Genomic DNA, 14,202 nt, shown 5'->3' with positions numbered 1-14,202 from the left:
ACCTGACAGGCAATATCTAATCAAAAAATCAGGAAACTGCTTTACATTAGATTTGGGACTAAATTGGCAGCTGAGAATAGGTAAATATATTTTGCTGTATATGTTTTTGCTTTGATTTTGTTTCATATATCAAATTCTTTATAGAAAGTAGTAAACCTACCATTTCTCTGAACATAATAGAAACAGAGAAGGAGATTGAACTCTAACATCCCCATCCCAAAGATGAAAGAAAGTCTTCATCCTTTTCTAGACCTGAGGAAATCAAACAAACATATACACCACTGCAGTCTGCCTGCATCATTCCCCCTCTGGAAATTCAGAACTAGTTCATAACATTTGACATGCAGGTCTCAGACCCCCTGCTGAGGTGTGCTCTCAGTGTGCAGTTACCAGTAGCAGGTGCTGCTTATCAGACTCATTGGGGCATCAAGAATTTTTAACAGGTGCCTTACTGTCCTTATAACACTGATAAGAACTTAAAGTTTGCTTTTATATTAGGTGGCTGGCTGAGAAGACACCAATCTTAACTGACAAAATAGTCCCTTATTTTATCTTAATCAGGCAATTTACCCATGTTCTTAAAGTTCTTCCTCTCTACAGAAATTGTGCCTTGTATTTTGATCCTGTATCAACAAGACTAATTCTTTCATGTTGTTCTCCTATGTTTGTAGTGAAAGGAGAATTCTCTGAATTCCATAGTGCTGTCTCAGAGAGACTACGTAGTTGAATTATTTGGTGTATTAGTACACACTGTAAGTTTTGGGTTGTCATTGAAGTTGTCAAGCAACATTTTTGGTCTGCGTCAAAAATATCCCGATATTCACAATCTGTGAAACAGCTGCCTGTATCTATCTCTTCATTTTTATTAGACATCATTTATTGAACGTGGTGCTAGGTCAGTGTCAAAGTTGAGAGAGCAATAGTATTATTGAGGGATACAAGTATTACTTACCATCTTTGACAGTGAACTACAGCAGGACTTACATCAGTACAAACACAAAGAAAAGGTAATTGTCACTTACCTTGTCGTAGCTATGGTTCTTTGAGATGTAATCAATATAGATCCTACAGTCCTTGCCTTTGAAGACTTCAAATTCCAGCTGTTTTGAATTATGAGGGAATGGCTAAAAGGTCATGTTTGAGTTTCTCCTTCTGATCTCTCAGTGGAACATGAAGAGGCACAGGGCATGTACACAGCACCAGCAGACAGAGCTGTTAATGGTGTCCTAAGCTCATGTGTTTGGAAGGGATGCACTTCTAGAGTTACAAAATTAATGTCACTTTCTTTTTTTTTTCTCCTGAAGAGTATTAGAAGTGATAAGAAGCTAGCAAAGTTAGGAGAGGTGATTTAGACCTCCAGACTGAAGACAAGAAATGTACTGGGTTTGAATCATGAAGTATTTAGCTATTTGCAGTCTTCATTGCTGCCGGTGAAGTGAGTATAACAGATAGTAGAGTTTGATCCTAGGGATTTTGATGAAATGTATTAAAACAGATACAATCACCAGATGATTAATACATAAATAAGAATTTCGACTGAGGTAGGGCCAAAATAATAATGGCTAATTCCAGTGATGTGCCAAAAATGGTGGTGTTCGGATTTATGGTTTAACAAGAGATGAGAGGGGAAAAAAGAAATAAGGTTTGAGGGTCAAGGAACATTCTACATTATCAGGCTTTGACAGGCAATTTAAGGTCTGAGAAAGAAGAGTAATAGTAGAGTCAGAGACTTGGAACAAAGAGATATGTCATCTATAGTCTTTGAAGCGTTCAGAAACAGGTCTTTGGTTGCATTCTAGTTTTTTTGTTTTGTTGAGGGTAAGGGGGAGGGTTTAAGGCAAAGACCTGGCAGAGAGGGTCTTAATTCTGCAGTGTTTGCTGCCTGCCCAACTAAACTTCCACTGATGCCTGTTCGTCTTAAGTGAAGGCTCCATGGTCAATACAGAGATGTTGAAAGATCAGAGATTAAACCAAAAGGGATGAAGAATAGTTTGTCATTTGGATAGAAGGAATGAATAAATTAATCAACTACTATAGCAGTCATCTGTTTCAGAGACATAAGGTGCAGAAGCAACAAGATACAGTGAATTATCTTCCTTATATTTTGCACTAATAGTTAAAATACATTGTTACAGAGGTTTTTTCCAATGTATTTTTATTCCCTAGCAGCACTGAAAGACTATTTTAGCTTTGGAGATAACTGCTGTCAGGAATGAGCAAACCTATGTTATATACCAAACACAATACACCATAGATAGCAAGAAATTGCATATGTTATGTGTTTCACAGTATAGCATTACGGTGATTTTTTTTTTCCCATATTTTGTCTCTAAAAGTTTAGACGGAGGGGTGCATTCATTAGTCCCTGGTGATACCAAGGTTCCTTAAGTAGTTCCCCCAAACACCATGGAAGGTTGACTCTGTCTTTCGTAATTAGCTTAGCTAAACTTTTGAACATGGTATCACCTTTCTAATAAACGTGGTTGTGAGGAATTATGTAGTTCAGAAACCTAGCTTATGCACTATCATCATCAGAGTGAAGTGCCCCAGTGTTTCCATCTCTGCTAATGGTCTTGGCCTCATTCTGTAGACTAGTGTGGGGAACGGGCACCTAACTGGAGGTTGTGCAGGGTATTGGTGACAGCATGAAAAGGAGTGTTCATGTCTTAGGTTAGCCCTGCAACACCAACAGCACCCTCCTTCCTCTCCTTTTACATTGTTTCTTTTCCATTTCTGGCTGGCCAGAATGGATCCATCTGCTGATGAAATAATTTATTTTAGTAGGTCATTTAGGAGCTCACTTAAATGGTTCGTCTCTTCAGAAGGATCAAAAATGAAAAAAAGAGAAAAGGACATAATTACTGCCTATCATTTTGAACATTGATTTGGGACCGATAAAAGACTCAAAATGAGACTGGTGAGCTTTCTGTCAACTGTGCTCACCGAAAGCACTGTATCATTAAAGGACAGTGGTAGTAATTGCTTAGTGCCATTGCTAAGTTCAACTATTAGTCTGTCAATGCTTGTTCCTGTAATTTAATTTTTTAATGTACAAGTTGTTATTCTGCTGCCAAGCATGGAAGGCCATTATTTGTGTGATTTGTCATTGTGGTTAAGAGTATCAAATAACCTGTATCCTTTACCACCAGCAATGCATCTGTTTGGCCTCAACTGGCAGTTGCAGCAAACTGAAAATGATACATTTGAGAATGGAAAAGTGAATTCTGATACTGTGCCAACACATCCTGTAACTGTACCTGCTGGAGAAAATGGTAAGTGAAACAGGCACCAATTTCTCTCCTTCTTTTGGAGCATTTCCTTTCTTCATGTCTTATTTACATTGCCAGACTTTAACAATTTTCCTCTGAAACTCTGTATATTTAATGGACGTACACAGCATTTGTAAGTAATAGTAATGTTAAATAGGTATGTAGATATTAAACAGGAGATGTATATTAAACAGGAGCTGTATTTCAGTTGAAAAGAACGCACCGTTTCTCCTACCTAGCATGTGAAGGGAGTGATGGATCCTGGACAATAATGTTGATCTTACCAGGAAAGCTGGCTGTCAACAAAAATTCCTCATGGGAATTTACATGTAGTATGTTATAAGTACAGAAAAGCTCCTTCGCATGAGAAGCAGAACCTCCTCTTACTCTAAAATCTTCCATAATGTAATGATTGTTGTGGGTCCTCAGGGGTAGCAAGATGGTACTGAGGCTGGCTTGGACTATCCTGCCTGAGGGGCTGGGGTGGCTGGGGTCTCATGCTGCAGAAGTGGCCACAACAAAGCCAAGGAGCCCGAGGTGACAGGACACATTATTTCATAAGGGGGACCTGATAACAAGGTTCGATCTTCGGAAGTCCCAATGAGCTCTGGATAGTTTTCAGACAAAAGCCTTGTCTGTGGCAGGGGAGGCATAATATCTTTTTCTGAAGAACTAGCACCAGAAAAGGCACTTCAGGGAGGTTTTGCATATTTTCAAAGCTCTCTTAGCTGTGTTTAGAAGGCAACTCATGATCAAGGAGTTTCCTATGGCGTGATGACCTTGCTATGAAATGGCTTCTGTTTATCTCTAGAGATGATGATGATTTTATTTTTTTTTAATTTCTGTCTGAAATGTAATAGGTCATGTATAATATGTTCATTTGTTTTCTCAGTCTCTAGCATCTGAATCATCCAACTAATATACAAAGTAAAAAAAGAAAAACAAAACACCCAACTTTATTAATTTTGTTGTAGGAGCTTTTGAAATACAAATCACATAAAGGGATTATATTTTATCGACCTTTTTCCATGTTGCCCTTTAAGATTCTCAAAACATTAAAGAGCCTGTGCACTTTTGGCTAACGGAGGCTTTGAAAGCAATAGATTTTGAATGGAAAACTTGATTTAAATGGTTGATGAATGTGGTGTTTGCTTCATTACACAAAAATCCATTTTCCCTTTCACAAGGTAGAGCTGACCTCCTTACCACTGAGGAGGAGGGAGCATCTGCCAGCAGCTGACATCTTGAAAATTTTTCAAGTTATCACAGCTCCCAAGTTATAGAAAAGATACCCCTCAGTTCATTCTTTTTGTCATCATCAGAAGCATATGAAACTTCTCCAGCAGGACTTTTTCTTTTTTCATTTCCTTTACCCTACTGCCGTTTTCTTGCACTTAGATATTCATTATCTCTATCTGTGTTCTTACTTGTTTTGAATTAATAGCAAAAAGCTACTGTATGGTTAATGAATATTGATGCTACAGTGACAGCTCATCATTCCACTGTCTTCTGCCCTCAGTAGCCAGTATACTTTCTCGTATAAAATACATACATGTTTTCATAAATATTCTATAAATATAAATTGTTCTTTTTCCCCTTGATAATTTTGAAATTTTTTTACAAATTAAAATCTGTTACACTTTGTCTCAAAAATAAAAGGAAATAACAAGTATATGAAATCCCGTTTTTCCTTCCTAAATACCGTACAAGAAAACAGGTTTTATTCCATCCACTGTTAAAATGCTGTCCTCTGCAGAATATGGTAAGTGGTCATTTATCAGCATACACTAATACTAACCAGACCAGAAAATACACATTTTAAGCCACAAAAGGAAGGTTAAGCAGAAGGGAAAGTGTGATGACTAGATGTGAAATTTAAGGAGGGGAGCCCTGTGCTATCATACTTGTTACTGAAAACTGTAAGGAAGAATCAGGAAAATCTTGATTTGGATACTTCAACAGCTGAACAACTTTCAGTACTGCCTCTCTTTAGCCCCAGTAGTATTCTTATACTCTGATCTAGATGGGAGAAATTCCCAGTGTTGTATGGGCCATGCATTTTCCTCAACTCTCTCTTGCCTAAACTTTGGATAATACTGGGCCTGCTTTGGTCAGAAAATCATAGCCCACTATGTCCTAGATCCCAGGCATTCATTTGCCATTCAGAAGTACAGGTACTTTGTTTGATATTTGAGATGCATGCTCATGACCTCTGGAGAAAATTCAGCTGTGGTTTACCTAGAAACAGTCATAAATTGACAGTAAAAGCATGTTAAATCATCCTTAAATGCAAATCATTTGGTAAGAGAAGCTTGAATCTCTGAACAAGCCTTTTCCAAAGGTTTTTTGTTTGTTTCTTTTGTGGGTTTTTTTTTTCCTCTTCCAGTGCTTCTCTCTACATGGACTGCTGGCGACATACCACCTGCTTATCCAGAAAGGCATGACTCAGGGCTGCATAAGGTGGCATAAGAGTGTGTATTTTCTAAGGACAGGATGAATTTTATAGGCCATTTCAGTTTAGGTTCTCCAAAGTAATTTGTAAACCGTGTTTAATCAAACACGTTTACTTGACGTGCATCAGTGCTTTATCAGTTTTTATAACTAGGCAATAGAAAAGTTAAAAACCAACTTGTTTAACCATTGTGGTCTAGCAATTGGTCACATCTCACATGTTACTGGCTGGTTTATGTCATATAAAACCTATGTGCAATTTGGAGATAGTTTATGATGTATATGCCTAATTGCAGATTTTTAAAAAGTGTAAGAGAGGAAAAAAGTGAATGGAAAAAGGGGCATTTCTTTTGGCTTACTTAGATGCGCTTTTTGAGATTATACTTATTAAAATACATTATACTTGGGGTTTTTTGTTTTGTTTATGGTATCTCATTAATTAAGGGTATAGTAACTTCTTAGTTAGATGTTGTGTTGGGGATTTTTTCTAAAATGGTATGTGGTGAAGGAGGAATTTGATTTCATTTCTTGAAACGGTTGTTGCAGAAGGATATATAGCAGATGTCTCAAAGAAAAAGAACTGAATACAAGGTTATTCAATGGAATGGGAGAACACGCTATTGACTGTCTGTAAATCCAGCCTTGCAACCTAGTATTCTAATTAGTACTGCCTTTGAAGGATGGAAAATGATATTATGTGTGACACTATATGGCAATTATTGTTGTTTGTGTTTTGGTTGTGCATTCATTTTTATTCTGTGTTATAGATACTCAGTTATTCACATGTATCTTTTAATCTATAGAATGTTTGCAAATAAGGAGAGGGAGTTTGGCTTCATGTCATTTTAGTGATATTTATGAATTATTTTTCCTGTATAATATTGAATTATAAACAATTAAATATTGTTTATTGCTTTAAATATTTGTTTAGCTCAGGATTTTGTCCACCCTAACCTCAGACAGTTGAAATACAATTTACAAATACTAAATTTTACAACTATTTTACCTACTAATTAGCCATAATGCATGGGATTATTGGTATCACAAATGCATCATATAATGATTGTATATGTTAGATAGTATGTGATCTAGCAAATTAATGTATTTTGTAAATTAAATAATACTGTATCTAGCAATATAAGTAATAATGATGATATAAATATTATTTACCTATAAATATTTATGTGTGTTTGTGTTACTGTCTTCTGGAGATGGTCTGTGAAAAAAGAAATTTTAGGGGTAGAGAAGCAGTATAGTGAAAGAGAATATATTTAGGAGGCTAGGTATTTTAAAATTGGGTTTCTTATTTGGACCGTTACGTCACGGAATCGTGTGAATAAACGTGACATTTCATATTTTGACTGTGTATAAGAACTGTTGCTATTTAGAAAGTGAAGAGGAAATTATGACACTACTAAGATTTTTCTTATGCCCATTGAGATACAACAGGGAACAAAGAATAATGAACATCCTATTCTTAGGAGGGCAAACAGCTAGGGATGATTTTGAGAGATGCTTAAATGAAATGAAATAGTGAATACAGATTCATCTTCTAGAATACGTTAAGTCCAAAGTTAGAAAAGCATCAGGCTTATCCTGAAAAGCGTAAAAAAAGTGGTTTCTCCAAGATCAGATATTTCACTGTCTCTTCTCAGCAGAAGTGCTCTTCTCAGCACTGGTTAATATGATGATCCTGTAAGTGAGACATTTTCAGAGACTGCAACACCACTGTGGCACAGCTCTGATGATACTCTAGGCCACTCGGTAGTGCTTCTGTACCTGTTTAATTCAGCAGCAGTCTCTGTTCATCTTGGATGCACAAAAAGTGGCGAGGATCAGTCTGTGACCTCACCTGGCATTTCAGATTTTAATCTCATTTTTTAAAGTCTAAATGTTTGCAAAAAGGTTGTGTCAGTTTGTTCTGTCAAATGATGAATCATGTAGAATTTGAACATAAAAGACAGGGCAGCAACAGAGTGTTGTCAGTTCTTCAGAACACTTGTACACAAACAGGTCAGCATCACTTGAACATGCTTATCACATTCAGATAGATTTTGTTAAATCTTTATAATAGACTAGCTGCTGGAAAAAAAGAGTTTAAATTGGTAAAAACAGTGGACTGTAAGATTTTAACTACAGTTCCATTTTTCTTTATATTGCTTCACTCAAGGCTCACCTTGATATGCCAGCTGCTTAAACATGGCATGCTTGCTTACTCCACAGTTGACATGTATTGGTAGGCAAGTTCTTAGACACATCTTTGCATCTTAGTCTAGATTTGACAGCACTGATTCTATCAGATTGAAGTAGGCTTTGACCCTGGCACCGTCTTCCAAGACTGCCTATGTCCTGCCGCACATCATGAAGGTGGTGTCTGAACATCAGATCTGAGTCTTTGGCCTCAAACAGACTTGATGCAAACTCATCTAAACCATCCCAGATTTTAAAGCTGAGTGGTGATGGTTTGTGCAAACCACTTCTTTAGTGCATCGGGTTTAGTAGTTCTGTTTCCTATGAATCTGGCAGGTAGAAGACACTACCACAACTAAATGACAATTTGTTTGCTGACGAGCTTTGAGGAAGATTTGTAATCTTTGTCAGATTTAACGTGTATGTGTGTAGTACAACCAGGGGCAATGTGGAGATCTCAGAGGTATCACAGACCTGTGCTGTCCATAGTGTCCAGCCCAGTGCCTTTCAGGGTCGTCACAGAATTATAGAATGGTTTGGGTTGAAAGGGACCTTAAAGATCATCTAGTTCCAACCCCCCTGCCATGGGCAGGGACTCCTTCCACCAGACCAGGTTGCTCAAAGCCCCATTGAACGCTTCCAGGGAGGGGGCAGCCACAACTTCTCTGGGCAACCTGTTCCAGTGCCTCACCCTCATGGTGAAGAACTTCTTCCTTACATCCAATCTAAATCTATCCTTTTTCAGTTTAAAGCCATTACCCCTTGTCCTATCACTACATGCCCTTGTAAAAGGTCCCTCTCCAGCTTTCTTGTGGGCCCCCTTTAGGTACTGGAAGGCTGCTATAAGGTCTCCCTGGAGCCTTCTCTTCTCCAGGCTGAACAACCCCAACTCTCTCAGCCTGTCCTCATGGGGAAGGTGCTCCAGCCCCCTGATCATCTTCGTGGCCCTTTTCTGGATCAGCTCAAGCAGGTCCATGTCTTTCTTATGCTGGGGGCCCCAGAGCTGGACACAGCAGTGCAGGTGGGGTCTCACAAGAGCAGAGGGGGAGAATCACCTCCCTCAACCTGCTGGCCACACTTCTTTCAATGCAGCCCAGGATATGGTTGGCCTTCTTGGCTGCAAGCGCACGTTGCTGGCTCATGTTGAGCTTATCATCATCCAGCACCCTCAGGTCCTTCTCTTCAGGCCTTGGGGCTGGAACAGTTTTACCACTTTCATTTATTTGATGATGCTTCACCAGGATAGCACAGAGCCTCGCAGGTTGTATGATACTGTTCTGTACTCCAGCTGCAGTGTAGATTCAGCCTCTGTTGCCTGGACTAACCCGCTTGAACAAAAAGTTTGTTGGGGGTATCTAAAGTTTACAGCTTTATTTTCTTCTTTGTTAATGCCACAACCAGTAGTCAGGTTTTTCAGCATTAGCAATTGACATCATGTGTCTTTTGCATGTTAGCATCTTCTTTGCTTCTTCTGGGCATTTCCAAGACATCATCACTGGCCTCCTAAGGCTAACTGATAGTTGCACAAATGCTTTACAGAGAAAAATCATTAATGCCCTTCAGTGCTGTGTTCTTATTCCTAGTAATTGGCCTGTAGGACAAATACATATCCATGCTATAGAAAATAGTGAAAGTACCACACTTTGACATGCTCATGTATATTTTATTCAAGAGACAGTGTGGACAAGGAGGTGAAAACAAGCTTGGGGCTGAGACTAGGGAGTGCAGAGGATGTAGGCATTATGGAGAGCGAAGGCATAAGGACACAGGCACAGTGGAGCAAGAAACATTGCCCTTTTGGGGGGAGAATGCAAAACCAAAAAATAGGAAACCAGAGCTGTAGACATTGTTAGCATTGTATAAATTCCCTGATATTTAATGTAGGAAAGACTGTATATTAGTTCTCTTGACTGCTTAAGTTTATGTATCTATTATTCTGAAAATCTATATGCTGCATTTCCCTTTACCTTATTTTTTTTGGTGTGAGACTTTATGCTGGAAAACTCCTGTTAAAATACTTGGGGGAAAAAAATGAATAGTTTAATGTAGATCCTAAAACCATTTCCGTAATGCTAGTGATTAGGGAAGTTACAGTATTTTTACTTGGTAGGTATTTGTGGTATCTTTGCCTTTTTATTTCCAAATCAGTGAATTCCCTGCGATCTTATATTCAGAAAGACTGTCAGGTAACATTTTATCTGAGGTGATCCTAAATATCTGATGGCTTGTATGAAGGGTGATTGAAAGCAAGAAAGGTGTGCTAACTTTCGATCTCTTATTATTCTAACCTGTCAGGAAAATCAGGGGGATTTGCACAAGAAAACAACACTATAGATTCTGGAGAACTTGATATAGGCCGAAGAGCAATACAAGAAGTTCCCCCTGGGATTTTTTGGAGATCACAACTCTTCATTGATCAGCCACAATTTCTAAAATTCAATATATCCCTTCAGAAAGATGCATTGATTGGAGTATATGGCCGAAAAGGCTTACCACCTTCACACACTCAGGTGAGAACTGCTTGCATTAAAAGTAGGACACAATACTGAAAATTGTGAGCTTGTATCATTTATATCTTTTTTTCTTTCTCAGGATTACATCCTTTTCCATTTTGCTCAGTTTTATTTTTACTTCTTGTACTTTATTGATCTCATGTGATGTCCAAATAATTTATAATACTGTAAGTGATGGGATCTAAAATGGGTGGGTATTCTTATTTATGAGCTGTTTTGAGTGCCGTGAGCAATGATGATGCTTTAGATATGGAGTTGTTGCATGCGGAATTTAAAGGTACTTTTTTCCTTCTGTAGTATATAGACATATCTTTAAAAACCTAAGCAAACTAATATAGCATTTTATGGCCACACATGTAGTTGAGAGTGCCTGGCAAAGACCACATTAGCCAAATTTCCAAGCAAGATGACACTATTTTTTTAAGGAAGTTTCAGTTTGCTCTACAAGCAAATGCTGCAGTGTTTACAGCTTGGCGTCTCACTAAATAAATACGTAAAAGAAAAAAATACATAATATGTGTCTACAAAGATACAGTGAACTGGCGTTGTAAAAGTCTTAGTCTTCACTAGGCATCTAGTGTCTTGAAAGTTTGTTCTGATGTGTCCCAGGGGATTTATTATGCTCCACCCCTCAGAAGATTTCTAATGACACTTTTTTATTGCATATGATCATGCCTTTGTGTAGTAGCAAAGAAACACCTTCTATGCATGGTTATAGAAAAGTTGAAGTCTAAAAGAATGAATAGCCTTCTCGAGTGGCAGGAGAAGGGCAGAATCATTGTCAGAGACAGTATTTTAGAATCAGTTTTATCCAGATTTTATTTTTAAGATGTAAGACCCTCCAAGTTTACATTTCTTTCAGCTCAATATTTGCCCAAGTGCTGGCTCTGAACCATTTTTCCACCTGGAAAGGGAGTTGAGCTCATGCTCTTCTACCCCATTAGGAGAATTACGCAATGTCTTACTGATTTTTTTTTTTTTTTTAGTTCTATGGATTTGCCTTGGACACATTCCTAAGTATAGCAACCTAATGGTATAACAGAATGGAGCTTGACTGTTGATGCCTCATACACAGTTGCAATAGCAAATCCATAGCTGCAAAATTCAAATATTACATTGGCTCTATTTTTTAGTTTAGTTTCCGTTAAACTACAATTTACTGAATGCAGAAAATACACTTATGTTTATTTAAAATTTTGATCCTCATAAAAACGATTAAATGGATTTTCTTCAGACTTTCACATATGAACACCCACCCTCAGGCTGATGCCAAGCACGAGAAATTCTAGCTCAAAGAAAATTGATTCAGAAAGTTATCAGGCATTGGAAATAGGGGTTTGGAATACAAATGCCATCTCAATGATAACAATAATAGCAGGAGCTAGGAGAATACATGTGTGGCAAGAATGAATAAAACTGAAGAAGCTGATCTGGACTGTGCATTTATATAAGAAGTTATGCAAGTAGATACATCTATGAAAAATGACGATTCCCTATCCTGGCAAAAGATTGAAATAGAGGTAACCTTTATCCAAAAACTTAGGAAAATGAGATAACTAAATCTGTTTCACATCACCTGTGTTACACAGATTCCTTCCACTTCGGATTCGACTGCCCAAGTGCTTGTTCATGTTTAAGGATGATACAACAGAAAGAATCATATGCGAATCCTGGTACTATATCTTCTGTAATTTCTGTGACATTTTGGATATATTGTTCCCAGGATATAGGTCAAGCTCTCTTGTCCTATTTTTGCCTGGTGTATAATTAGAGTATTTTTTACAAACCATTTAACTGACACTTGATACCTTGAAAAGTTAGGCATGCTTACTTATCAGTGCCCTAGTGAACTTCTAGGGCTGCTGAAGGTTCCCAAGGGTGAGGGGTTATCAGAATGTTTATAAGGCCTTGAACCCAATGATGTCTGGTTTAGGTGCCTGAGATAAAGCATGTATGTAATCTCCTAAAAAAGCAGTTCCAGTGAGCAGCTGGGGGAAGGGGGCAGGTTGTGACCATGCTCCTGCACATGGGGGGAAAAAAGTGGACTGAATTTTTTTCTCAACAGTTTAGGCCTTTCTGTAGCAAAGTCCTAATCACGGGACTTTGATGAAGACTTGTACTGGTAAAATACCTATTTTACCAAAGTAGCTTATATAAGCAAAAAAGGTATTTAGGCAAAAGGATGTCTAATGAAACAGAACACTGAGGGGTTTACAAGCATAAATCTGTTTATTGTTTTCTTATTTCCTCTAACCCTTATGGCTTGACAAAGTTCTTTACTGCAAGCCAGGCAGAGCTGGCAGGGTCAGTCTAACAGCTAATTCTGGGCTTCACTGCATCCTTCCATCAGATAGGGCAGTTTACTCATATAGCTCCAAGTGTCATAGGAGCGTATTAGAAAAACACGTGAATGTCCATGCTGGGTCTGATCAAAGGCCCATCTAGCCCAGCATTCTGTCTGTGATGGTGACTATTGGCAGATACGTAGAGATTAATATAACAGCATGACAGATTTGTAGTTATTCTTCTTACAGTGCACTCCTGGCCTCCAGCATTTTAAGGCTGAAGGACTTCCCATGTCAAAGGTCCTATCTTTGTATTTTATAACCTTTGATAGATTCTGTTTTCCTGTGAATTTGCATAGTCACTTTGAACCTATGGAAGCTTTTAGCACCCATGACATTTGCAAGGAGTTTCATGGCTTAACTACACATCTTACACTATACTCCTCAGTGTGTTTTGAGGCAGCCTCCTGGTTGACACCCTGTTGGTAGAGGCAGTGGAGAGTTTCTCACCAATTTCTTCTCCATGCCACCCTTGATTTATAGATCTCTGGTGTCCTCAGAGTTGTATTTTTTGTAGTCTGTTTTCATCATTTTTCTATGAAAGCTGCTTCAATCCTTTGATCATCCTTGTTCTTTTCTGAATGTTCTCCAGTTTTACTGCAGCCTTTTCAAGATGGGGAGACCAGAACAGCACAGAACGTAGCAGATGTTTAACTACCATGTTTCATACAATGCCTTAATGATGTCTGCTTTTTTTTTTTAATCATAGAACTGCTATTTCTGTAATCTGTCTACCATAGCTCCAAGATCTCGTCCTAGAATGATAAAAGTTGGCTCAGAGCCCATCTCTGGATGTGTAAAGCTAGGGTTGTTTCATGAGGACTTTGAAAAGTAGGATCTCACTCATATATATCACTTCATGTCTGCATCTCTTGAATGCTATCTGCCCTTATCTCCTAGTCACAGACTGACAAGTGCTAATAACAAAATTTATGCAAATTAGCAACTGCTGCCTGTTTCTCAAACGTCAGTATTTGAATTTTCAGGTCTTCTGTTAAGTAATGGAGAACTGATTACTACCTGCACTCCACCAGCATTCATAAAGTTCCCTTAACAGCTGTCCCCCTACAATATCTTTGCTCATATGCCTATGATACCCTACACATGTAACCACACACCACCATCTTCTTCAGCTCCCTCCTTACAGCTTCGGTGTTTCTATGAATGTTTGCCCTCTATCCATATCACCTTTGGCTATAATGCACTACTTGCGTATTAGACTTGCCACCTTGTTCTCCACTTCTCTCCTGGACCCTTTACCTGTTTATCCACCTCTTTTTCTGTATCCAGTTAAAAACAGACAGTGAATAAGAGGAAACTGGAGTCTATCTTTCCGTAGCTGTACAACCTGTGATGCCAATTATCCTGCCACTGCAATGGACGTAATGAAAGTATGATAGAAATGAGCTTGGAAGAGATCTCAAGAAGTCTTAT

The 14,202-nt window shown here is 38.3% G+C and overlaps 1 protein-coding gene across 9 annotated transcripts in view; it reads left to right on the top strand.

The window, feature by feature from the left end:
* Nucleotides 1-14,202, top strand: part of TENM3 (teneurin transmembrane protein 3) — a 323,167-nt gene that overhangs the window by 222,745 nt on the left and 86,220 nt on the right. For 8 of the 9 annotated variants that reach the window (XM_086464013.1, XM_086464012.1, XM_086464011.1 and 5 more), the window contains 2 exons: nucleotides 3,150-3,272; nucleotides 10,206-10,420. In XM_086464013.1, coding sequence (XP_086320139.1) covers nucleotides 3,150-3,272; nucleotides 10,206-10,420 — 338 coding nt within the window. The remainder of the gene's footprint in view (nucleotides 1-3,149; nucleotides 3,273-10,205; nucleotides 10,421-14,202) is intronic. The other variant, XM_086464015.1, reaches the window with a different exon arrangement.

Source organism: Leptosomus discolor, chromosome 4 (assembly GCF_034619465.1).
Source record: "Leptosomus discolor isolate bLepDis1 chromosome 4, bLepDis1.hap2, whole genome shotgun sequence".
NCBI classification, from domain to species: domain Eukaryota; kingdom Metazoa; phylum Chordata; class Aves; order Leptosomiformes; family Leptosomidae; genus Leptosomus; species Leptosomus discolor.
The sequence above is the reverse complement of the archived record's forward strand: the minus strand, read 5'-3'. Positions and strand labels throughout refer to the sequence as shown.